Here is a 26,332-nt window from a genome sequence, read left to right as displayed (position 1 = left end):
TATGGCCAAGCTCTACTTTCTATCAACACCGGCTGTTCACAGAAGAACGGGCACAGGGCTCTTCTCCTTGTTGCATACCAACCACACACACCTCATGCAGATAGATTATTTTGACGTCTACATCTACTTATTTAAAGCTTCTGACTCAATTTGAAACACTCCAGCAAATCCCATGGCAGTGACAATTAAGAAACACAAACCACAGAACCACATGGCTACATTTTTTGTCACATAGCTAAGTGTGCGCGTCAACATACGCTACTGTATCAGCTTTCACAGCTTCCTAGTAAATCTCCAGCATCCTCACAAATAATATAATTTAGGGAGTAAGATGAAGGTGTCATTTAGGTATACAACCTAAGGTTAGGAATGTCTCCGCTAGATAAACAGACACAATATATGATCTTATGGAATCAATTTCTGGAGACACACTAAAACTGAGTAATTTCTGAAAAAAAGGGATAATTGAAAACTTCACTGGAGAAAATGTTTTGATTTTGGAAAATGAGAAGGATCAGCTGCTTAAAACTCTGGAAGACTCTGAGCCGGAAGGACCTTTTAATTCTTGTGGTGCTTAAATGGTGGGTTCTCAATCCAATCTTAATCTTGATATGGCCATTGAAGAGAAAAGAGAGACAACAAAGTATATCTGCAAATTACAATTTGAGTCTGATGCCTAATGGAAGTCATCAGACTTCACTCCTACTTTACAACCGTACCCAAAGTACATTCAGTCAGAAATGCACTGATTTGGTTTCTTTTTTTTGCTTAAAAATGTAAAACTCATTGCAAGGGGTAGATCTGGGCAAGGAAAAAAGTGAAACAGGATAAAACTGATGAGCAAAATTCAGTGACTGCTGTTCACAACAGCTGGGGAACGAGGTCTTCAAATAGGTATGTGAATGTCTGACACTCCTCAGGACAGCAGAGGCCATCATACACCAAATGGTCCTTGGCTTCAAATTTCTGTGCAAGAAAACTCTTAAGTCCTCGCAATGCTGACATATGTTGACAGAACAGGATGAAGATATTTTTGTGATGGGTATGGAACTGCTATGCAATAATCAAATACTGAGATGCTGCAATTTCATTAGCACTGAGAGATCTGGGCAGGGAGGCTGCCGACTGTCAGATCACATTCAGATGAAAGGGTACAATTAACTGTGTGTAACGTTGATTAATGGAATGAATCTGATAGTTACTGAGGAAGTCTCACAACTTCTAACAAAGCAACTATAGCAGAAGGTAATGCTGTTTATCATAAAAATCAAAGCAATAAATCAAGCGTTCCAAATAGAACATTTTCATTACCTTGTTACTTATGCCACTGCGAGTAATCCTATTTATCCCTTTAACACAGCAGGGTAGAAGCAGATGGTTAAGTTGTCAGTACCACAGGGAAACCTCCAGATTTCTAAGATGTACATTTGGTTTCTTATTTTATCCATTTCATGCATCTGGGAGTCTCTATTTTGTTAGTACATTATTTGTTCAACTTGTGTAATTTACTCCAGTCCATCTCTTGCACTTGTGGCAAACCTACACACATATTTGACAATAAAGTTATGGTAACAGGATTTTATTATTGTGGTTATTACCACCATTATTATTACAAATCAATAATGTACATGGCTCAGCAAAATGCCTATTACCAAAATCAACTGTTCTAACAATTATCAGCACATTAACAAATCCGTATTGTGCAGGCACAGAATGGATCTCTCTTCCTGCATGGATCTCTCTGCTTCTGGCACAGTTCCTCTAACTTACTAACAGGACTATGTACTTTTGCAGCGAGATAATTAACTTTTGCCACGGCATTCTGCAAAGTCTCAAGCAAATCTGAAGTACACCACAATGATAAACCCTCGGCACTTACATGGGATTTGCTACCTCATCTCTGATGAAACACATTTTAGTCTGTCAGGCTCACCTGCCAGTCTCCTTCTACATTCTATTCTGCAATTTTAAAAAAATGGCAACCTCTGTAGCCTGCTACAAAAAACCCTTTTAACCATCTTCCAACACGTCTACTCTCTGAATATAGAACTAATCATGCAATTCCCCAAAGAAATTAGAATCAGCAAGAGTTTGTGTATCAGCCTTAATGCAATGCCCATTTCTCTTGGTTCAAATCTTACTTTATACCCATGCAAAAGCATAACACATTCATGTCCAAAAACTAAAAGCAAACTAGTAGACTCTAGTCAAGCAAAAAAACTATGATCAGAAAATTAAAAGGGTGCTAAAATCGTGTTTAAGGTTCTACATCCAAACCAAACATGTTCATGATTGGTATGTCTAGGTAAGATTCGCATGAGATATGCCCAGTCACGGTCCAGCTGCCCTGGCTGAGCTTCAGGTCTAATAAACTGCAGGTACTGTACACACTACTGGCATGCCCTAACAAGGCTGTGAAGGAAAGAATTTGTACAGCATTTTACACAGTCACTGGCTTTATGTTCCCCTAACAGCTCCTTCTTTTCATGTGCCGTTTCAATAATACATTATTTTTAAAGGATTTGATGGGAGTATCTGATGCTCTTGGTTTACTTCTGTCTCTTTTGATACCACATTTTGAAATGTTTGTTCTGGTAGAAGATTGAGCTTTTGTTTTCCTCCTACAGAAGTCTTTAGCATGTCTGTCAGAAATCACTCTTGGAAACTAGACACTAGAAGATGCTGCAAACAACTTTCCACAGAATTTCAGCTGAATTAGGGGGAAAATAGATTCAATATATGTACTTGTACTGTCTTTCTCTGAGAATAATACTTCTGTAGTATCCAAGAAAATCCCAAGTCTATAGGCCAATTCTGAATGTTTGACAAGGGCAATTTGAAAAATCCTCCTGGGGAAGCAGTAATTAGAGAAGGCAACTGGCAGCTAGGAGGCCCACGCTGTATTCCCTGTTTCATTACTGATTTTTCTGGATGACCTTGTCAAGTCATTTAATGCCTTTCTGCCCGTGTTTCCCTATCTCCAAAATGTTCAGATAAACACATTCTTTTTGAAAACATTCTAAAATTGTTTATTATGGAAATAGTTCCTCAGACGTTAATCTGCCTCTTGGGGTGTAACATCAGATGAAAACCACAATAGCCATATGACATAAATGTCAATCAAGTATTTTCTAACAGATGAAACCATTGCAGTTTAAGTAATAGGTTAACCCTGTACCTGAAGTTTTTCTTTATTTCAGACAAGACAGTAGTTACTTGTTCCATTTTAGCCTTATTCATATTAGCCATGCCAGCAAGATAAGCAAACCATGAAGGCAACAAAAAGCAAAAAAAAAAAAAAAAGGCATGAACTTCTTTGTTCTGCTTAATTTAAGAAGTGTGGCTATTTAGCCAAGCTTCATCTTGATCAAGTATGCACTGCTAGCAGTAGGCAATGCTCAGAACTGGAATTAAAGCTACTGGCATAGTACCCTTCAGCATGCAGATGGTTTAACAGCGGCTACGTGGTGACTGGCACCCCTAAGTCCCTTCAGGTCAGTACAGACTCTCATGCACATCTTCCGGAATGGCAACTGGTTCTCCCATGCTCCCTCAATGACCCTGACTGGTTAATGCACATTTTTATTGTTAATGGGCCAAGATACGTACTATAAATGGAATACCTAAGTGCAGTCGCATTATGACTCATTTCACCACCACTCTTCTTCTAGAGAAAGTGTAGTATTACATAATCCTAGAAGCAACCTAATAGCAGAGAGGAAGCAAAATGGGAAAGGAGACGAGTGCAATTTTGATTTATTAATCCAGATGTACAAACCTAGGCTGGCTAACAACACGCAACATACACTAGAAAGAGAACTGCTTTTTGACATTTAACGCATATCCCACTTCAGATACCACAAAAGTGCTGTTAAAGTTCCATGAACTGAGCACAGCACCTCTCGCCAAGAAATGAAAAAGCAATGTAGAGTTTAGGACAACTTTTCTACAGGGACTTGGACATATTTCACTTGAGGAAGGATGCATACTGACACAGTGTCTGGCTCCCAGCGGCATTTCACTGAGCGCAGTACAGAACGCGGGCGGCTACACCGCCGCCTCCTTGGTGCTGCGCAGCCCTCACCGCCCTCCCTCGCACCACACAAAATAGCGACTGCGCGTGCCCCGAAGCAAGGTGGCGCCGAGCACCGCCGCTCCTGCGGTCCGCCGCTAGAAAAACGCCAGCTCGCGCCTGAGCGCGCTACCTCATTGGCTCTCGCTTCTCTGCCACCCGCTGATTGGCGAGCAATTTCCCCCCACGCGCTCCCTCTTCCCCCCTATTGGCTCCTGCTTCCCGCTCAATCCCCGTTTGCCAGCCGGCGGCGCCGTCCCTCAGCGCGGGGATGGCGGTGGCGGGCGAAGGTCGCGGCTCCGAGCTGGGCCGGGCCTCGGCGCTGGGCGGGGCCGGCGACACCTCCCTCCTCGGCAGCGCCGCAACTTGGCGCTTGAAGCGCTACGGCCGCTTCCTACCCCCGACGGACGACGACGGTGAAGGGCAAAACACCTCCTCGTGGAAGGTGACGGGCGGCGCGGGGAGGGCTGGCTGCTTGGGTGTGCTGTGACTGGCTCCGGGGGGGTCTAGGAGGCCGCTGTGTAGCAAGCAGTAATAAGTGAGGCCTGAGCAGGTGTCTTCTTGCAAGCCCAGAGCTAATGCAGGAATCAGGATTTTTGCTTCGTGCATTATTAGCATAAACACATCAGCGATATGACAGTTAGCGGTCTGCTCTTTTTTATTCCTTCCTTCAGCAGTGACCTGGGCTATTATAAACCACAGCTCAAGTTGGAAGAGTCCAGATGGTAGTTTAAAGTAGTTAAATCTGTGTATGGGGTTATAATTAGTGAATAATTCTAAGTGTGCTTTCTGTGTGTGGGAGTGGAGGGCAAACTGAACTACTGAGAGGTAAATTATACACCTGACTTCTAGCACTGACCTTTGAAACCTCTTCTTTTTCACTAGAAATGGAAAATGTAGATTCTGAGGTTACAGGGCTAGATTTTTATTTTGTCTTATCTTTTTAAAGGTTTTTGAATCAAATGAAGAATCAGGCCATCTTATCCTTACCATTGTTGTATCTGGCCATTTCTTTATTTCCCAAGGGCGAACAGTACTGGTAAGTTTCTCATGTATGAAGAACATTTCTCCATTCATGTCAGCATCAGTATGAACTTCATTTCTTTCCCACTGAAAGAAAGCTGCCAATGTGATTTTGCTCATGGTAATTCTCATGTGCTGCTTTCTTTCTGTGTTTATCAGAATAATACTAAATGCTGTATTTCATACTGAGGAATAGTGTTTATTCTGTGGCTCTAAAAAGTTATATTAAGATGTAATACTGTATGCTGCTGATGTTGAAAGATACATGTTTGGGCTTTTTTTTTTTCAGGATTCTTCTGCATAAGAAAACAGAGAAAATACGCTATTAAGAAATAAATAAAAATATAAATATTAGCCCCTATAAGATTTTCTGTATGATCCAGCTAGTTTCTTGCCAATGACCTTAGTATTTTGGTTTTGATAATTTGGTTTATCAAAGGGGTTTTTTTTTCCTGTGTTGGGTAATGTGATCTAACATACATGTTATAGTCATGGAGAAAAGAAAACAACTTCAGAGTTGTTGCAACTGATTTTCCTGTGGCCTGTACTTAAGCATGACCAGCTACTAAACTGGAAAGATTTCACAATGACACTGAAGAGGTTAACAGAAACACTCCACCTAGAAGGAGTTGGTTTGATGCTCATGATGGAGAAGGCCTGTGCTGGAAAGTGGAGTGAAGTGTGTTCAGTGCCTATTGCCAATACTCAGTGATGACAACAGTATGAATTGGCTGATAAATATATTAGAAAGCTATTACAAGCCACTGGAAGATACTGCAGTATTAAGATAACAAAGACTTTTTTTTTTTAAAGACAGAATATATGAGAGTACATTGTAGCTTTAAATATGTATAAGCTTATAAATTAGTTTTTCCTATGCCTCTTAACGTCTTAAACTTACAGAAATATCTTGTAAGTATAGAGGGAGAGCCAAGGATACTCTTGAATTTTATTGGCCTGTGAGTGTGTTAAGAGTATTGAACAGATACTGAATGAGCTGACAGAGAGCTGTCAGCTGTCAGTCTGCATATCCCTCATACAAGAGGTAGAATTTGGCTCACATATTTTGTGGGGACAGGTTGAATGTTCTTGGACAAGGTAAAAATGGTACATGGAAAGTATTTCAGCAGTTGCGCTGAATAAGAAAAGGAACGAAGTAATTGAAAGTCCAGATAGGTAAAAGAAATGCAACTGAAATGAGACTTGCTGTCATCTCTTGCCAAATTCTGCTTGGAATAAATCAGTGCAGAATGCACCTCTCCTGGGGCTGGTCCTGTTCTCAGCATCCCAATGAGATGGCTGTAAGTGTTTAGTAACTAGTAGACTCGTACTACTTTATAGAATGTCCTTGAAACAACGATATAAAGGCTAACTGAAAGTAAGTTTTAATAACTTAACTAAAGAGCAAAAAAGGCACAGTCAAAATCTGTAGTCCTTCAAAGACTGCATCTGGCAAAGACTGAATCTGGCAAGTAACAATGGGCAGATAGAAGCGTGCTGTTGTCAGGGATGAGCACGGGAAGTATAAGAAAAGCTTTATAAAGACTTGGCTGAGAAAAGCACTTTCTTGCAGCTCTTGGGTTTAGTGGCTAGTGAAGCTGTCAGACAGCTGCCTTGCTTGAAATGCCAGATGAGGAATTTCTGAGATCTCCAAGGTCTGTTTCAGCTTCTAAGAGACACTAAGATGTTGCAGGAATGATCACAGCCAAAGAATAGTGCAGAATAGAGGTGGAACAGACATGCTTGGTAAATGTGACTGATATGCTGATTCTGAGAGTTTAAAAGCAAAAAAAAAAAGTTGTGTGGTTTTTTTTTTTAAAAAAACACATTTATGTTGGCAATGCTTCTATACCAACCTTAAGGCAACACCAACAACGCTTTATTAAGTTTTAGAGAAAAGGTATACAAAACTGGTGTTATATGCATTTTAAAACCTGATTGGCAATTCCTTTGGGTGCCCTTCTTCCAGTGCACGTAATTGGGATCATGCTGCTGGTGTGCTCTGTGCATACAGAACTAACCTGGTGTGAAATGCATTAGTACAACATGGCCTGTGCCTATTTATATTTGTCAGAGACTGGAGCACTTTCAGTCCTTCCACCGTTCCTCTTAAACATACTTGACTTGCTGAAAAACCTAGCAAATACCCAATCCGCTAGTTCTGAACAGGGGTGGGTGTCTTCAGAACAGTGTTACGTTTCCTGTTTACAGGGGATTTGGTCCAGCACATCTGGCTTAGCTTTCCTGCTTGGCGTGTTCCTTAGGCATATGCCCTCCCAGCTGTGCATCCCTTTTCTCATCATTGTGCAAGACTGATACACAGTGATAAAATTCTTCTTCCTGGGACAATCACAATCTACAGGTATCTTTTCAGTCTTCGAAGAACGTTCTGTGGAATCTCTTTAGTAAAGCAGCCAGTATCATCAGACAGAAAGGTGATGTGGAGGCATTGTGCTGCAAAAGGCCGCACAGGCAGTGATGCCGTTTGTCAGTAGCTGATACCAGCATTGATATCAAAGTAAGTATGACCATTACGGGATCTGCAAGTGGTTTTCTTCAAGTAGCAGGCAGGGACACTAGAAACTCAGTATCGTAGTCCAAGGACAGTTTACTCCATGGTCTTTGGACAGGTCTTCTAAGGCCTGCTGACAACAGGATCTGGACAGCGGGAGCAGCTGGCTGTGCATTAGACTCAAAGCTAGCCAGAACTTCACAGGCCACTGGTGAAATTTTGAAAACTCCTTATTGAGATGCCATATAACAAAAAAGTTGCAGTACTGTGCAGTCTGTGTTATTGATGTAGAAATAATCAGAGGGTAGAAATGGTTCATCTCGCTGGTTCTATCTCCCTCTAGTCTCCAGCTCCCAGGAGTTGTCAGAAACCTGTCACAATATTTAAACAGGCTTTGCACGACTAAGTACGTATAGTTCTTTGGAATCTGTCACAGACCAAATCCTCTCACTGGGGGTCCATTATAATGGACATTTTGTCACAGAGGATAACGCACAAGTTTCTGCTCCAGAGGGAATGCACCAAGTTTGATAGAATGCTGCATTTGTTGGAGTGATTCAGTTTGTATTTCTACTGCGTGTGCTCATTTCTACTTGCTGGCCTGGGCTACTGAATATTTCCTTTTTATTGCCAAGGTGTTGTCCAACATGTAGGTGCTGCCTTACTCACTTGCACTGAAGTTCCCTCTGATGTACTTGAAGAAGTGTTTCTTGCTATGTAGTAACTGCATCCCTTAAGTTGTTCTTGTCTAGTCTTTTGATCTGTCTTCTAATCCCTATTTTCAGACCTTTTGATGTACTACAGGCTCCTGGTTTTGAGGGAACAGGATAACAATTATCATAGCTTTGTACCTTGTACCTCTGCATAGGAACACAGATCTGTGTCATAGGAACACCATTCCTTTCTCAACTTGAATAACTCTATTGAATTTTTGTAAAATTTCCATAGATGAATAATAAAGGCATTTCTCTCCCCTCTAGCAGTAATCCAAGAACGAACTGAACTGCTAACTAAATTGAAGAATTCACTCAGTGGTTAATGTTAACTATTTTTTTTTCTGCAGCAGCGATAGTAGAGCAGGAATCCTCGCCCCACCTCAAGAATTTTAATATGAACAATCCTAAATACGAGTTTTTTTAAAAAATAAGTTTCCATCCAACATCTATAACAAAGAAAACTTATTAATTGGATGCTTTTATAATGGATAATACTATAGTGTGATATATTCTTATTTCTTCTGGCTTAAAATTGGCAAGGAATGTAGTAAATTCAGGGCATTAATAGATGCAAATTGTCTTGGTTTGTACCTTCTGTTTTCTTTAGGAAGATAAAAAGTCAGAGTGCATCTGTTATTCAGTGGTGTGTATATTTTGCAAAAGCCAAAATGAACCTTTTTAGCTGCCAGCAAGTTCTGAGTTATGCTGATAATATGGTGGATGAATGCTTTTTTAAAAGTTCAGCAAAAAAATGAGTCGCATACTGAAAAGTGTGAACTCCCAGACTGTTTTGTATTTGACATAGAACTTCTCTTTGTTCATTCTTCTGCAGTAAACAGTGGTGTTAACTGAACTACTGCTTGCCTGAACTCAGTGCTGATAAGCTTGATAGTTTTCTGCTAAACTCATCTCGGTTAGCCAACATGCTAGTGACAACTCGCAATGTTTGCTCTCTTAGTGAGCATGGGTCCAACAAAGACCCTTTTTTGGATGAAGGCATATTTCGTTCCTTTGCTTAGTGATTCTTTCATCAAACTTTTTTCATGTCAAGTGATGACTTATGAAATAAATAATAAAACACACAAACTATTTTCTGTAACATACTGTCCTCTGAGTGTGGAAACAAGAAGAGATAACTTTTTTGTAAATTATTTACTTAGTGAATCCTCCTCTTCAGTGTCTACCTTTTATCTACATACAACTTTCACTACAACTCCATTTGCACAAAACTGAGGTTGTGTAGAAATGGAAATCTTTATTTCATTGATCGTTGGATTAACGATCAATTCTACGAAGAACATTCAAGTGTTCCTGACTTGATATCAAAATATTTTCTGTATAATAGATGTACTTATGTATTCTCTTAGTCCTTTTTATTTTATTAGGGTTGAAGAATTGTAGTTATTTAGAGCCAAGTGAGACTATGACTCTTCTGTGATCTGTTTTTTAAGAGCAACATTTATAAGATAGTAATAAAACATTCACATATCCTAATAACTGGTTTTTTAATACATACAGAAAACTACAGAATTATTTTCATGAGCAATAAAATAGTGGAATATTTAATGAAGTCCCTTCTAGCAGTCTTTTCACTAACAGAAGCGGAAATACTATTTTCTTGCCAAAAAGAATGCTACAATGTATGCACAGAGTCTCAGCGCTTTTAAACCAGGCAGATTAGTAAATCTGAGGTGCCCTCCATTTGAAACGATTGATTACAGTATCTGTGAATGCCCCAGAACTGGTTATTAAAGTACTTCCATACTGCTATAACAAATAATTGTGGACATGCCCACTGTTTCCATCCGTTGCTCAAAGAAAACAAATTACTTGTTTTAATGGGTAAACATTTGCGGAATGGGTATGCATTCAAGATCACTTTAAACATTCTTGAATGATACTATCAAAGACATACTTGAAACTATCTTAACAAGGAAACAGCTGCTTTCCTTCTAAAATACAATCAGCCAAACGGAATAAAGAGGAGGGTAAATGGAACTTCAGAGCGTGGAACATAAAAATCCCTAATGTGTAATGCAAATGAAAGGGTGTTTTGGTTTTTGTTTTGTTTTGTTTTAAACAAACTTCTTCATGTGGAATTAAATTACATAACATATTTTTAGAGCCTGTTTTTGCTGCAATGTTGCCTAACAGACTGCGTATTTTATGGTAGAAAAATCTCATTCTTACATACTGTAGATAATGGAATTTTTACAGGAATATCTCAACAGCATCACTGTCAATTTCTGGCCATACTCTCAAGATACATCATGTTCTGTTTACCACAAATCTTATTTCCTTTCCCTCCTTCAAATCAGCATATCATGAAAATTATATTTTGGTGTTTTGTTCAGTGCAATTAATTCCAGTGCTAGAATTCTTAACATCCTACAAATTAAACAATTTGAAATTGTGAAGAGGACTTATTTAATAGGATAAAATTAATCCAGAGTAATTGATTTGTGACCTGATCTTTCAAAGTGTAGATTAAATGCCCTTAGTGTCCTCCTGGTCCCCTCATGACTTCTAATAAGCTAACAGAGCTTAGGATACAGTAGCTTCTAACTCATTAATTAGGCAAGCATTCAGCAGACGTTCTGATGCTCTTGATGCTCTCTTTGCAGTGCCTGAAACTTATGAACGAAATTTTTGAGATATTCACAAGAGTGCCTTGGGTAGACGAAGGTCCCTGTGCAATAAATGAGGACGTTTGACAGAAACCTAGAGAACTGAGCAGGTTGCTAATGCTGTTTAGTGGTAGTACATTGCAAAGCTAGAGGAAGGCTGCTTATTTATCAAAGGTCCTATGATTGTTCTTTGAAAGAGCAGAAGGAATCTTAGTTTTATTGACTTAATCAGTACAACAATCATAGTTCCAAAATGTCAATTTTAGTTTTTTTATTTAAATACGTGTTGTTGACATGATTGTTTTGGACAAGCTGAATACCTTTCTGCGTTAGCTTCTCCATTTATGTTTGATGTAATGATATATTCCTGTTGTATAATGATTATGTATTGGTGATTGGCAGCAGCAAAGACTTTTAAGGACTTCTGATCTTTACTTTTCTCTTGCCTCAATTCTTCTAAACCCAACTATTAGAACAATTTTTAAGATGTCTATTAATGAAATGTATTTATACTAAACTTAGATTTTGACATATGGTATTGATCTAGGGAAGTATATATTTTGTATCTGGAATGAAAGAAGAAATTGCTTAACTTATTAATAATCAAGAAGACTTTAGCCAGCTAAACCCATGAGCATCCAGTTCACCTTTCCAGGTCCCTGGTCAAATGTCATTGCTCTAAAGTGTAGTTTAGGAGAAAAAAAAAAAAAATCAGGTTCTCACTGTGAAATACCAAGGTTTGTCCTGAGTGAGGGCCTTAGCTTTGCTATTCACGCCTTTGAGGAGCGGTAGCTTGTACCCATCTGCGGGAACTCTTTTCTAGAAAGCTGACACCCAGCAGCACGTGCTCCTGCACCCAACACTTTGCACTTCGGCAAAAGAACATTCGTCGATTGCTGAGTTCCCTGGGCATGGTTGTCTCAAGGGTGGCTGCCTGTCCCCTGCATTTGGTACTTCATTTAGCTTTCCTGCCTCTGTAGACAGAGCACTCTGTTTAATGAGTTCAACCCTGATGTGTTCTTTTCCACAATCAAACAAGCTTAACAGCAAGAATTAAGATCCAGCTTCTAGGAGGTTGGGGTTAAAAAAAAGTTGCATGCAAAAAGATAATGCAGAGCTTAACATCCTTTAATTCCTTATTCCAGTTAGCTTGCTGGCTGTCTGCCTTGGGTGGTTGTTGTTTTTTTTACCTTTCACCTCTTTCTGCTTCCTATTCTATATCCTGCAGATCTGTTTGAGACAGCTAATGCTTACACTAAGATCTGAGTTACATACAGCACACGGTTTCTGCTGTGCTCTCATCTTCCCAACAATGTTATATGTGCAATGCGTTAAAAATCAGTATTTTTCAGATACATTGCAAGCACTTGATTTATAATCTATATGTGAAGTTTTAAGTATGCACAGTTTCTCTTATTATAATAATGTATTAATAAGTACATCCCTATCAAAGAAGTCACCATTGAAACAGTTGTAAACATGTTTTCCAATTTTCCTGAAGTTTTCTGAGAGCATCTCAGTTTTGCCTGTTCTTTAGTGTTCCCTATTATGCTTGAGCATAATTTACAGACTTTTTGAGACTGTCTGCTCTCACATCCTTATTTTTACTGTCTCTTGAGATAATGGTTAATACCAGTCTTCTCAACTACAGTATTTCTATTCTGCTGCAGACTGTTACCAGATGCATTAACCACGTTGTGTACATACCTGGAAATAATACTACCATTCCTTTGTTGCCAAATTAGTCGCTTCTAAGAATAAGCAAAGTGATACTCAGTACAAATGTTAGATAATAGTAGTACCTAGTTTAGAGATCAAAAAATGTTGATATTTGCAACTTAACAAATCACACTTAAAATCTAGATAGCGAATATTATTTCTGAAAAAATTTCTCACAGTACCTTACATCCTCAGCGTGGTGCGCAGACCCCCAGAGTGGAGTTCTGAATAGGATGACACAGAACTGGGCAATGCCTCTCTGTGTGGGGAAGATGGCAAGTTGTTGAAGCCATCCTTGCGGCTTTTGTGCAGCGTTGCATGAGCTTGCAGGTAGGGTGCTCAGAGCAGCAGAGCGTACCCTACCCCAGAAAAGCGCTTTCCCAAATCTCTTCTTTTGCCTCGCAAAGGCATCATGAGGGGTACTCTGCTAGTTTTGCTCCACAGTTGTGTCTTGGTAGCTTACCTTGGGAAATTAGGGCATTATGGAGCTTTCACAGGTGCCTCCCTGGAAACTGAGCATGGCCTTTGCAAGCAGGAGATTGCTCTGGTTTCTGGGGAATTGTGTGCTGTGGTGCTGCCTAGCCTGAATCAGAATGGTGCAAGCGGGATGTTGTCCGAGGCCTTTAGCTTTTATCTTCCGCCATCTTGCTTCAATCAGACAGGACCACTGTGGCAGCTATGCACTGGGATATTAATTAATAAAATAAAATTCCTTTGATCTCACGCTGAACTCATCATTTCTTGCAAATGCACATTCCCAGCCTGTGGGATACCCAGGTGACTCCTTAATCCGTTACGTTACACAATGCATACATTCAGTCTGAACCATGAAGTCTGAGAACAAACTGCTGTATTTACATTTCATGAGCCTGTTGTAAGTGGCAGCCAAAACTGGGGAATGTGTGTGTTTGTGTGTGGCGTGCTGGGTTTTTGTTTGTCTTTTCTAATATTGGTTGTAATTTAAAGGCAGAGTATATAATGTTTGTGGCAAAAAGAAAGTTTTTCTTCCTAAGCTACTGCTTACACACAGTTCAGTTTCGTTTGAAAACATGTCTCATGAATGAGTAAATACAAACTAAATGATGTAAGCCAGCATAGCTGGCTATTTACACAAATAACAGTTCTTGAATGTATATTAATTTTTAGTTAAGATAGGGTTGCCTCAAGGCCTTGCAATCTAACATAAAATGGATAATCTGTTCCTCTGTTCATATGTTGCTTAGCACCATAGTGTTTCTAGATGAAACAATAATAAAAATATTCATAAATAACATGCAATACCTTCCAACATAGATCACAGGCCTCATTATCCAGCAGCTTTCTGAATGCTGAAATGTAAAATCAGAACAAAACTATTTCCCAATTAATGACAGACTAGGTGGGTGTAAGGGTAGATCAGCCTTATTGGCTTCTCTGCCTCGTGTAAGGTGTGGTCACATCCTGCCTGCTACCAAAATATTTGGGAAATGTCCTGCTTTGTTTTCTGCTTCAGCTTAATTCTTCTGAGGGTTCTCCCTCTGAGAGACTTAGGTTTTTGTCAGAGATGTGTGAAACTGTTTTCCTTTAATACAGCGTTCTTCCAACATGGCCCTGGAGAGTGACACGAGGATTGAATGTTAATGATCTAACTTAGAAAAGCGCTGCCATGTATATCTTTAAATTGTAAACCTCTGAAGTCTTACATTCCTGCGCAGTTCTAGGTTGCCTTTTTGTCTATATTCCTGGTTAATCTGACACTGCCATCTGCCTCTGCTCATGCCCAGTACCGCCCAGCAGTGCCCAGCTCTGAACATAAAGCAGCTATGGTCCTCGCCTGCTCAAGTAGAACAGTGACCACAGCTGCTTTGTACTCTGCTGCTGCCACCACGCTGACAGAAATACAATCTGGAGGGACTACTACTTTTTTCTTTGGCAGTGCATATGTCCAGAGCAGATTTAGAGTCAATTCATTATATCTAGAAAGGCACAAATGGACTATAATCTCAATATATTGCCATGTGGTTTCCAGGATGCACCCCATGCCTGGCTCCTGGATGTTGGCAAAGTTCCTCTCGACTTTGAGTGATGGAACAAGGGACAGATTTATTGTGGTCTTCCTTCTTGTTGCTCTGAATTCATTTACCTAACTTAATATGCAGATTCATAACTATTTCATTGTCGATGAAAGAATTACCATTGTTATGAAGAATCTTACTTTGTCTTAATTCAGGCAGCCTCAGATACAGTCTATGCTGACTGAGGTAACATGGAAAAGCCACGACGAACAGAACAGGCCTTAACATGGTGCAAAAGTGGGCTTATTTGCTGCTTAGAACTGAGGAAAATCTAGAGGATCCTGACTGTAATGACAATTGCTGATGTAAACAGGTTAACGATGGAGTTCAGTCAGAGTAGTTCTGCAGACCTGAGCTTGCCTGAAACATTCCCTTCTCCTTTTTCGAGGAGCTTGCTTGTGCCAAGTCAGTTCTGTTGTATTGCTCCAGTACTGCACTGAGTTTTTCTATTTGGTTTAGCTATTCTTAGTTATTTGTTTCTGCTTGGCAATATACAATGAACCAGAGGTGCAAGAGGAAAGGAAACGCTTTCTGCTCTGTTCTTCAGCTAATTAAACTTGAAGTAAATTAAATTTCAGTTAATTAAATTTTGGGTTTTGAGTTGAATAATTAGGAGTACATAAACAAAAATTTCAAATGCTGTTTTTTTCGAGCATTCTTTACCTCAGAAACAGGACTTATAAAAGGATGACAACCAGGGAAACATTAATAAAATAGTTTGTAGGAAAGTTAAACATTGGCTACCTTTTATGATTAGTTTGAAAACAATTATTTTAAGGAGACAACACTTGTTCTACCTACCTCTTACAGTGAAAGGAGAAACACTATACAAATAGCCTTAATATGGGAACAGCTATTTTTAAGTAAACACAGTTGGTATGTATCAAAACCAGTAACTATTTGAAATGAATAGAGTAAGCACAAGCAGCTGCAAGTTGAAGTGGCCTAGTGAAGGAGTGCGATATTAGAATTGCTTCACTAACAGTGTCTTGGGGCTTGGTAGTGGAACTGCAGGAAGCCCAGGTGGCAGTGGAGAAGTCCCGAGGCAAGAAGCCCTCAGCACATAAGCATGGGCAGCACCTGTGCTCCAACACGATTTCCTAGGCTGGTCAGCTGCCCAGGAGTCAGCCTGGCTGCTTGTCCAGAGTGAGCAGTTGTGAACTGGCCAGCGGGTTTTGAGAAGGTATGGATATTCCCCAAAACAGGAGTTAAAAGATGTTCAGCATTTATGGCTTTAAATGAGGGAATTTAAGTCGTTGTGCTGGTACAGAATTCATCTTATCTTAGTTTGTGTTTGTTTCACAAAAATAAATGGACTTGGTCTACTGCATTCCAAACAGTAAGAACATTTACTCTCAGATTATTTGTATAAACATCAAGAACATAGCCTTTCTGGAAGGGACAGTTTAAAAAAAAAATTATTTTTTTTTTCCACTGCTTCAGCAGTCTGATTACATCAGGAAGTATGACTGGAGAACACGCACTTAACCAAAAAAGATGCTCTTTTCTGTTGTGAGGTCTGTCATTTGCAGTTTGTCCCTCTTGGGATCCAGATTCCTTTACTGACTCCTGTAAGAGCAGAGGATAGCTTGGTACTTCCAATCAGTGACAAAGTGAGGTCTTCCTATTTTGACCTTGAGGCCTTTCACACCTTAGCAAGTATTACCTTGAGACATTTTCAGAGTGCTCAGTGCAGACATGCTGCAAGTGGCTGGCCTGTCTTACCTGCTGTCAGCTCCTGGTTTTACAGCGCAGAGGGAAATTCTTCTCTCCCTTTCACCCCAGATCTTTTGGGTATGATACCTACATGCCATTTTACATTCTGGAGCCTGTCATAGCAGCTGTCAGCTGCGTGTCTGTGATCCAGTGTAGCTTTGGTTCAACTCTTCAGTGCTTGCTAGCCATTCCTCTTGTGAAAGTTCAGCGAAAAATCTACGTGCAATTACTGCATGAGACTATAAAGCCAGTGCCAACACACTAAAGAGCGGTGTCTTACTGAGATGACTTCTTGTACCAAAATAGAATGGGAGATGGTTTCCCAGCCCGGACCTGTGTAAGATGGATAGTAACTGGCAAAAACACACTGCTGCCAGTCCAGGATGGACACAACTTGTGGTTCTTGACCCTTAGGACACCTATGAAAAACAACCTGTGTGAAAATTCATGGTCATTGAAAGCATTATCAGTTGAGATAAAACGGGTAGGTAATTTCCTCTCTGTCCTGAAGTTTGTTTGTTGGGTTTTTTTCCCTCTAAACTTTGTTAACTAATGACTATGAGGCAGCCTGCAGAGTACCTTGGGAGACACAGTCCATCACCTCGCACTTCTTACATGATGCTTTCAGCTTCCTGAGGGTATTTTTACAGAATGCTGAGAAATCCATCTTGTTTGAAGAGACTGACAGTTAATGCAACTGGAGTGTAAAAATATCTTTATCAAGTTATCAAAGCTGCTTCTTTTTTACCTGAACTCCCATCTGGAGAAAATGCCTCTGCGGGCCTTAGAGAAACCAACTGTCCCATTCTTCAGGTTTGCCTGTCCTCTGCTGCCCTCTCGGGCAACTTCATGGGATGCGGAAGATTGTAAAGCTCTCTGTTGCAGCTGTTTTATTATGCATTTCATGGAGACTTTCATAACATGCACAAATATAAATGTAAAATACATACGGAAATGAGAATGTACCTTGACATAGCATTGTTACTGGAGCTACCAGGTTTTAATTCCTAATGTGGTAAAAATTACATGCTGGCAGTTGTTTGACAGATACAGAAGTTGCACGTATGACAGATGACTAATCTTCATTAGAGATTACACTACATAACTTAAGCGTTTACTTCTGAGTGTTGCATATTTGCTGTGCAAGTCGTTTGTGTTCTGCTTTATTTCAGGAAGTCTTTTCATTAATTGATTCCCACAAGTGGTTAAAGATAGTAAGAAGAGCGGACTGCCTGCTTCTTTGTGCACAGTCAGAGGTAAGTTGAGCTGGTTTTAATACTTTTAATAGCTAACACAGTTCTGTATAAGATTTCCTAACATTGGATAAATTAAACCAGAAGTTCTGAGATATTGTAAATTGGCTATATAAGTTAAAAGACTTTTTTTTTTTTTACTCTAGATATTAAACAAGAAAGGATTGAATCTTAATGTTTTTTGTAACTGCTAATATTCAGGTGTTTTAGACTGCTTTCTGACAGTTAGCTAGACTGTTATTTATTTTAGAATCTATCTGCCATGGCTAACAACTAAAATGATGAAGCGATTCGCTTACACGTACCAAAGCATGCCACCTGTGAGTCATACTTCACTTTGGCAAACACAGTAGCTAAACAAACAATTATTTAGCCATTTTGTGGCCTCTGTAGTGGCAGGCTGGCGATTCAGGTATTTGATATTCAAGGCAATGAGAGGGACCTAGGTTTCTGGTCTTCCCCTCAGATCTCATGAAAAGTGGTTGGTTAGCCTTTGAATAATTAAATGGCGCTTGCATGTTACCAGCTTATGTATAAACCTCAGTTTTCTTGATTCTTAGATGAACTCTGACAAGTTTCTTATTCACCTGCACTGAGCAGTCGCCAGGTTTTTCAGAAACAAAGCCTGTTTCAAAATGAAAATAGCTCTCCCTTCTGCCCTGGTAGTTCCTAGGCTTTGTTGTTTCAGCAGAAACAGCTGCCTCGTAGTTTAAGTATCTCTACTTGACAAGATAATTAATCTCCAAGTTAGAAACAGGAATTCTGGAAAGAGATGATGAGCCCCTTGTTCAGTAGCTGCTAGAGACCAGTTTTAACTCTTTGCCCTGTTCACAGAACTCTTAAGGCATAAAAACATCTCAACTCTTCTGAGATGTTCTGGCATTCTCACCTGGCAGGAGCTCTGGTACAGAGTAGGTTATTGTAATTGCAGATAATAGCAATATCCAGAATAGCTGAAAACTGTAAAAATTCCTGTTTAGTTGTATTTCAATCTTTTATCTGATTTCTTTTATGAAAGACACATAAATACCTCTTTATAGAATGTTACAAACCAAACAGTATAGTTTGCAGAAGGGAGAATGCCTTGCTAATTGCAAGATAAAAGCAGATGTGAGGCATAATAAGCGTTGTTTAAATATAAGGACTCATGGTTTCACTGAGCTCGCCTCCCTGCCCCAGCATGGGTGAAAATTTGATGATCCAAGTGACCCCAAGGTGCTTTAATACTTCAGCTCTCAGTACTCAGTTTATGCTAAAACTTGACATCATCTCAGCTGAATTTGAGCACACTCTCTGTTTCCATGAAGGAAAAAACGCTTAATTTAAACTCTACTGTTGTTTATAAACTGCAATCTTAAGTATTTTAATAGTCCTTGTAAAAAAGCAGAGGGCAGTACAGATAGCTCAGTCTGAAAACGGGTCTGGGGACTGTAGAGGTAACTAAAACAAGTGCTCTTCAAAAGTCTCCAAAAGGAATTCCAATTAAGATGCAAGTTACCTTTCTGTCATTTTAATGAGAACTTACCTGTCTGACATACCCACAAATCAGTTCTTGGTTATGTGAAGCCGACCCAGTTAAGCTGACATCCTAATTAATTAGAGGGAATGTAACTGGGCACCGGTAAAATTATTGCTACCATTTGAATTTTGACATTTTTTCCCTTTAAAAGGCACCAAGACAAGCTTTTATGCTTACAGTACCCTAAAAATCATTTTATGCAATACAAGCATCCTAAAATAACATGCATGTAAACATACAGGTTGTCATGAAGAGCTGGCTCATCTTTGAGACAAAAAGCTTTGAAGTGAAAGATGTCTTTGTACTGGTGTCAGCAGCAGTCTAGCAGCATGTCTAGTCATTAAAAAAACGGTGACATTGGATTCTCGGAAAGATGACAACTCAAAGAAGTTAGGTTGGTCCAAGGAAAATTTGCTTCTTTTCTAGTACTTTAACTGCGTTTTTGATTTTGAATTTCAAGATCAAACTGAGAGTCCTATTAATTCATTCCCTAAACAAGAGCATTCAATGTCTATCTGCCTTGCATCAGCTGAATGTGCTTAGGACAAGCTTATTACGCACGACAGACTCTTCAGCCCTCTATTTCCAGGGCAGTTTGCTGGACCTCTGTAATTACAAATAATAATAATAAAAAAAAATCTGTTGTGGTACAGCCCTGCAACCTCTACTGGAGGTCAGTTCCATTCAGATTATTTTTTTTTATTTTTAGTGTTATTTCACTGTTGAAATTAATGCATGTGAGTTTCTTGCACTCCTAAGGAACTGTATTAGCATCTGTTCAAGGAACAGCAGCATTCAGTTGCAGTGCCAAACTGACTTTGTATGCTTCGCCAGGCACAGGCAGAACAGGTAGGTAGGTGAGGCTGGGTCTGATGCAGGCAGTAACAGAAATCCTAAATAGAACATAGAGTTCCCAGAACTTCTAGTTTACATTCCAAAGTTAACTTCTGCTTACTTCAGTGTCATTTCGTTTTTTGTCACAAATAACTGCTATGAGATGGCATATCCTTATAGGATACTACTTGCAGCAACAGTAAGAACTTAATTTCCCTGCTACATGTGTAAAAACTCTGTCACAGAATCACAGAATGTTCAGGGTTGGAAGGGCCCTCTGTGGGTCACCCAGTCCAACCCCCCTGCTGAAGCAGGGTCATCTACAGCAGGCTGCACAGGACCTTGTCTAGGCGGGTCTGGAATATCTCCAGAGAAGGAGACTCCACAGCCTCCCTGGGCAGCCTGTTCCAGGGCTCTGTCACCCTCAGAGTGAACAAGTTCTTCCTCATCTTCAGCTGGAACTTCCTCTGCTTCAGTTTGTGCCCATTGCCCCTTGTCCTGTCGCTGGGCACCACTGAAAAGAGTCTGGCCCCGTCCTGCTGACACCCACCTTGCACATATTTAGAGGCATTTCAAAGGTCCCCTCTCAGCCTTCTCTTCTCCAGGCTGAACAAGCCCAACTCCCTCAGCCTTTCCTCGTAGCAGAGATACTCCAGTCACCTCATCATCCTCGTAGCCCTGCGCTTGACTCTCTCCAGTAGCTCCTCATCTTTCTTGAACTGGGGAGCCCAGAATGGGACACAGCACTCCAGACGGGGCCTCACTAGGGCTGAGTAGAGGGGGAGGAGAACCTCCCTCGACCTGCTGGCCACACTCCTCTTGATGCACCCCAGGATCCCATTGGCCTTCTTGGCAACCAGGGCACACTGCTGGCTCATGGTCAGCCTCTCATTCACCAGCACACCCAGGTCTCTCTCTGCAGAGTTGCTCTTTTGTTCACCTGGATAGACCTTTAATTAGCTGACGAGTGGCCCTAGTCACCATTTTCTTGCGTTTTTTAAACTGATTATCAAACTGGGAATCATAGTCTTCTGGTTTAGCTGCTGGGCAAAATGAAGATACATCAGGGAAAACTTGTTTCTTTGTTTTTAGGTTGGTGCAGCGATCCAAAAATTTATCACCTTCTTCCTAACTTTAACAAATAGGAGTTTAATTAAATTAAAATAGTTTGAGGACATTCAGAGTGAATTTAATTTCTCTTTGGTTTTTGAGCAGAATGAATGCCGCATGTTTCGTGTTCAGTTCGGTGGAGATTCAAAAGAACAGATGCTGGAACACTGCTGCAATTGCGTTCAGAAGCTTGCAGAGTACGTACCGGTTCAAGTAATGGAGGAACAAAGCCAGCAGCTCTATCACAGTCTCAGTCAGCTGGCTAACGGTGAAAATCAAGTGAAGGACATGGAACAAAGTGCATCAGTACTACACGTAGTAAGTAAGCAAGAGCACACAGACAGAAGACCAGAAAACTAATCGACTATTAGTGTTAGATCTGTAAATGACAAATTTTACTTCTGAAGAAAGATTTTTCGCAACTATGAGACCATCTATACGAAATACGATTTGGGATACCTAAAATTCAGTTTACATGCAGGGAAACCTAGTTAGCGAATAGGGCTAGAGTAATTCAGGAAGTCAGCTGCTGAAGCTGGCCAGCATATTCCCATTTTCTTAGTGCGCCTGAAAAGAAGTTAACAGAACAATGCTCAAAAAAGTGGTTGTAGCTCCTGAAGCTTATTGTAATATACCTCAGAGCCATCAGATGCCTTTGTTTTGGCCTCCACAAGGTGACTAATAATCAAAATTAATATACACATTTCATGGGATCATAGGATGACTATTAGCAAGCGTATGGAATGAGATTTATAGGTGAGGAAAAAAGCTTTGTTCTGGAGTTTGAACTTTTCCTTAGCTAGGGAGCCTGGAAATGAAGATAATTCATGCAGGGCTCAGGCACACATGGGACGTTGCTAACCGTTAAAAGAAACGGCAGGAAACGCTGCAGCGAAGGGTTATTTACCAGTTCCCAATCGGATGGCGGTGGTATGGTTTGGTGGAAGATGTAGATGCTTTCTGCCGAGGTTAATAAACAGGAATAGGGAGCAGAAGGCAAGAGCTGACCAGTTACCAGAAAAACATGTCTACAATTTCATCAGTGTGGTTTTCAGCTTAGACGGCGGGGAACCACCTGGCAGACTTTCACATAAGTTATGCAGGGTAAGAAAAATGATCGGAGACATTTAAGTAACCATGAACTGTGTTCTTTTTGTGTTTACCTACTCCTGTTTTGCAGTGTTAATAATTGTAAACATGCAATTGTATAAATTTGAGCTTGACCTGACACGTCTAACAGCAATCTCAGGGTAAGAACAGAATGCTTCCCCTCTCCAAGACCTAAGGTAAATGCAAAAGGCAAAGGCAGATGCTGTTTCTAAGGGTGACTAATTCTTAAACATATGCTCTCTTGGGTATCCAGAGGATCACATTTACCAGCTCTAAAAAAACATCCCTGCAGCTAGCTTAGCCAGGATAGCTCTTGGGTATGTGATAAAAATATCGGGACCAAAACTGAGGCCTAAAAAAGGCATGTCAAAGCTTTCAGCTACATCATTTTCATGATATCATCTAAGATGATCCTACTCTACCGGACAGTGGAATCATATTTGGTAGAGAAAGTGCAGGGGGAAAAAACCCAATATATTGCTAATTTGACTCACACCATTTCCAGGAACGCATATGGGAGACCTTCAACAGCTAATATTCAAGATTTATTGTTTATTCCTCAAGCACATTACCTGTACTTTCGGCTTTGCTCACTTCCTGATAAGCTAAAGCAAACAATGAAAGGTATTTAATGGCAGAATTCTATTGAACACCAACCATTGCACTGTTGGTATTAATGATGCTCTTGCTCCAGAAGGCAAGATAGAAACTGTGCCCAGAAAGTAGAATGGACAGCTTAAACCATTTTTTGAGTGATGTGACTCATGGGAAGGAAAAAAGCATGCTCCTAGTGAGCATTCAGACACAGCATTTTTTAGAGTTACTTCCAGTAAGTAGTTTAAAAGTTATCTTAGTTTAGACATGACAGTTTAACTACAGGCCTATTATTTCAAGTCTTTCATTTTTAGAGACTTGAGCAGATGTGCGTTCAGGTTCCATAAAAAGAAGCCTTTTTACTGCATGAGGTAGCCGAGCACACTCTCTTCCCGTTAACTCTAAAAATGGAACTGCTTCCCTTCTTGCGCATACCCACACTCTGCTTGGTAACAAGCCCTTATTTGCATTTGATATTTTCTAGCCAGATGAGCCCCTACCAGATTGCTGCACAAGCCTTGGAGAAAGAAGATCTGTAACACAGCTAGCACAGGTAAAAAAAAAAAAATAAATAAAAAAAATCTAATATTTAGATCCTGTAACCGAATCTCTTGGGCATGGAGAGAGCACAAGCTATCTCATATGCTGTAAACCTCTGGTAAATGCCTTCACTGAACATCAGGATGCCATCATCTACACCAACAAAAACCACGGGATCTTGTCTAATGATCTGCAGCTAGGAAGCAAGCTGCAAAACCAGGTACTTCGTGGTGTAATTAACCCATTTGTAATTAACCCATTTGTAATTACCCCATTTGCATGAGAACAAACCACACACAAGAGAAACAAATACCCAGAGGTCACGTCCAAATAAATGGCTTTGTTACTCTTACTTAAGTCTGAAAACATCAGTCATCCTTGACCCACTGCAAAAGATCCCATAATTCAATTGACAGCTTCACTGAGAAGTCCAGGGTAAAGCTGTGTTTGAAAATAGCTGGAAGTTAACTATTGCTTGTTTAACGTGAATTTGGGACTGTACAGGATCAGGTGACTGAGGAGAAAACTCCCATTGCTTCCAACCTCGGCTTCTGCGCACTTGCCTCCATGGGTCTTTCTTACCCTTTTTCTATGGTCATAGGATGATCAAGTCAAATGTTTCTCCACATCAGTGGAGTGTAGGAACTGTCCCTTATTACAAACTGGTCCTCTCAAACCCAAAAAAGCCCTTTGAACACCTCTGCTTTGAGAGCGCAGAATCCCCTGGACTCTCCTCTCAGGGGAGAGGGCTGTGTTGCAGACCGGGCCGCTTCATTCCCAGCGGTTTTGTTGCTGTCTTTGTAAAACAGCAAGCAAGAGCGATCAAACAAGGCAGTTTGCCTTTAGCACCTGTATTTTTTGGGACCAATCTCTGCTTTAAGAGGCAGCACTAGGAAATGTAAATTAACACCAACATTATACAAAAAGAACTTGCCTTCTAAAAACTGCTGGGTTTTGGTCCCCAAGACAAACGCGCAATACCTGCATCTGCACAAAGCTTTCTGCTGGCGAGACCAGTATTTGCTGCACACACCAACCCATCTCTCACCTGAATTGCTGGTAACACATTCCCCCGCACAAGATGACTCCTCGCTGTAGTAGTTTCCTACCTCCTCCTCTACCCGCCCCTTGACACACCTCTGCTCTGAGCTGGGAGCTCCCAGGCCCTGGCCCAGACGCCTGCCGTACAACATTTGCCATCATCTACACCTGTCCACTGGTGCTCTGTAACGTTCCAGAGTTAAATTTCCCCATTCCCACCACCTCAGGAAGCTAGCAGGAGCCTTGGTTTTAAGCATTCTCTTGCAGGTGTTTTTAAAAAGATACTCAATCTTTAAAAATATTTTTCCCCACCAGGAAAAGAACAATACCGCAATATGACCCAACACTATGAGTAGCAAAAATATGAGGGGTTGGGGTTCTTTCCCCCCCCCCCCAAGTTCAACGTGGCTGCACTCCAGCTGCCAGCTGTCCTGCGCTGTTTCAGGTTGAAGCGGGGACCTGACGAGTTAGCAGCAGCTCTGCCTTTCCCGGACGGAGGGTCTTGCTTCAGCCTGGGCCAGGCTTGGTGGCTGAAGTTTTTTAAAGCCAGATGCAGACTGACTAGCGTTAGGCCTTGCCCCTGTAGTGACGCCGTTTGCCTTGGATGGCCTCTGCACACCGTACCTACCTCATCATGACATCACAGGGATTTTCTTCGTTTCTGCTCTCCCATGCAAAGTAGCCAGAAAGCATCCCCGTAACTGCTGCTGCAGCTTTGACGACTTCAGCACCATTGGGTAAAGAAAGTTAAAAGGTGGCAAGGGCTGTACCTCATCTGCAGCCCAAGTGACAGAAACATTTTGGTACAAACAGTCATTAACTCACAAATAACGTGGTGTACAACCAGCAGCAGCCCTGGCCTTGGGACCGTGCAGCTACCATTTCCTTAGCGTGGCTCACCTCCAGCAGGGACACCGGCAGCCCGCCACAGCGAGTTTTGAGTTGCGCTGCTTCAGCTCGTCGTTGCCGCAGCGTGTAAAGTGCTCGGGAGTTGCCCGATAACCTGGCAGTCTGCTGGGCTTGTGCGTTTCTCCAGCGAATCTGCTGGAGGCAAGCGGCTTCGCTGACAGGTGCTGGGAGGCACCCGGGGCTGCCTTGCCCCCCGCGCGCCACACTGTACATCTTCCGCTCTGCTGCGAGCGACATGATGCACGCAGCACGCTCACCACCCCGGGAAAAAAATGTGTGTGGTGGGGTGTTAAATGGGCATGAGAAGCATGTTTTAACTCTTAAAAGGCCCATCATTTACTCTCTAAAAGACATCTTGCTAAATTAAGAGCTCAGAACTGCACACTTATCCTTACACAGCTCGAGGGGCAGTACGCACGCTTCACACAGGGTCCTCTTAGAATGGGTGGTCACGAGGAAGCCTCGTTACCCAGGGAACTGGCATTTCCGATTTAAGTAACTGCAAAGAAATGCAAAGTTGCATGAAAGCTACACTGGAACCAAATCTTGGTACCATAGAAAAACTTACGTACAGAATCCTATCTGACAGAAAGCATTCACGCAGCAGTAACAAGGCAGACGCATCTTTATTAAATACCGAAGGAAAACCTGGGCGCAGCTGCGTTGTTAGACAGACCGTGTAACCTCACCTTCTATGTCCACCATCAGCGCAGCAGCAGCTTTGGTGTTTTTTTTTTTTTTTCACTTTCGCAGTCTGTGCTGAAAAAGGAGTTTGAGCTGCCCCTCGCGTATCGGCATTCGGTGTGGCCAGCGGAGGAGCTGGGGCCCTTCATCCGCTTATGCCTTATGGATCAGAGCTTCCCAGCTTTCGTGGAAGACGTGGAGAAGGAGTTGAGAAAACTCACAGAAGGGTGAGAAATGCCAGCTGATGAGTGCTGGAAGACACGCTCCAGGCTACCCAGCGCTCGGGACGCACAAGCTTA

General features: G+C 41.1%; 1 protein-coding gene across 1 annotated transcript; it reads left to right on the top strand.

The window, feature by feature from the left end:
- Positions 1–4,343: 4,343 nt before the first annotated feature.
- Positions 4,344–26,332, top strand: REC114 (REC114 meiotic recombination protein). The gene is made up of 6 exons (XM_075431456.1): positions 4,344–4,517; positions 5,022–5,111; positions 17,612–17,695; positions 21,261–21,473; positions 23,344–23,412; positions 26,103–26,332. Exons 1-6 carry the CDS (start codon positions 4,344–4,346, stop codon positions 26,262–26,264), a joined length of 792 nt encoding a protein of 263 aa, XP_075287571.1. The 3' UTR covers positions 26,265–26,332.

The sequence above is a fragment of the Opisthocomus hoazin genome, chromosome 10 (genome assembly GCF_030867145.1).
Source record: "Opisthocomus hoazin isolate bOpiHoa1 chromosome 10, bOpiHoa1.hap1, whole genome shotgun sequence".
In the NCBI taxonomy this organism is placed as follows: domain Eukaryota; kingdom Metazoa; phylum Chordata; class Aves; order Opisthocomiformes; family Opisthocomidae; genus Opisthocomus; species Opisthocomus hoazin.
This window is presented reverse-complemented; position numbering and strand designations above follow the sequence as displayed.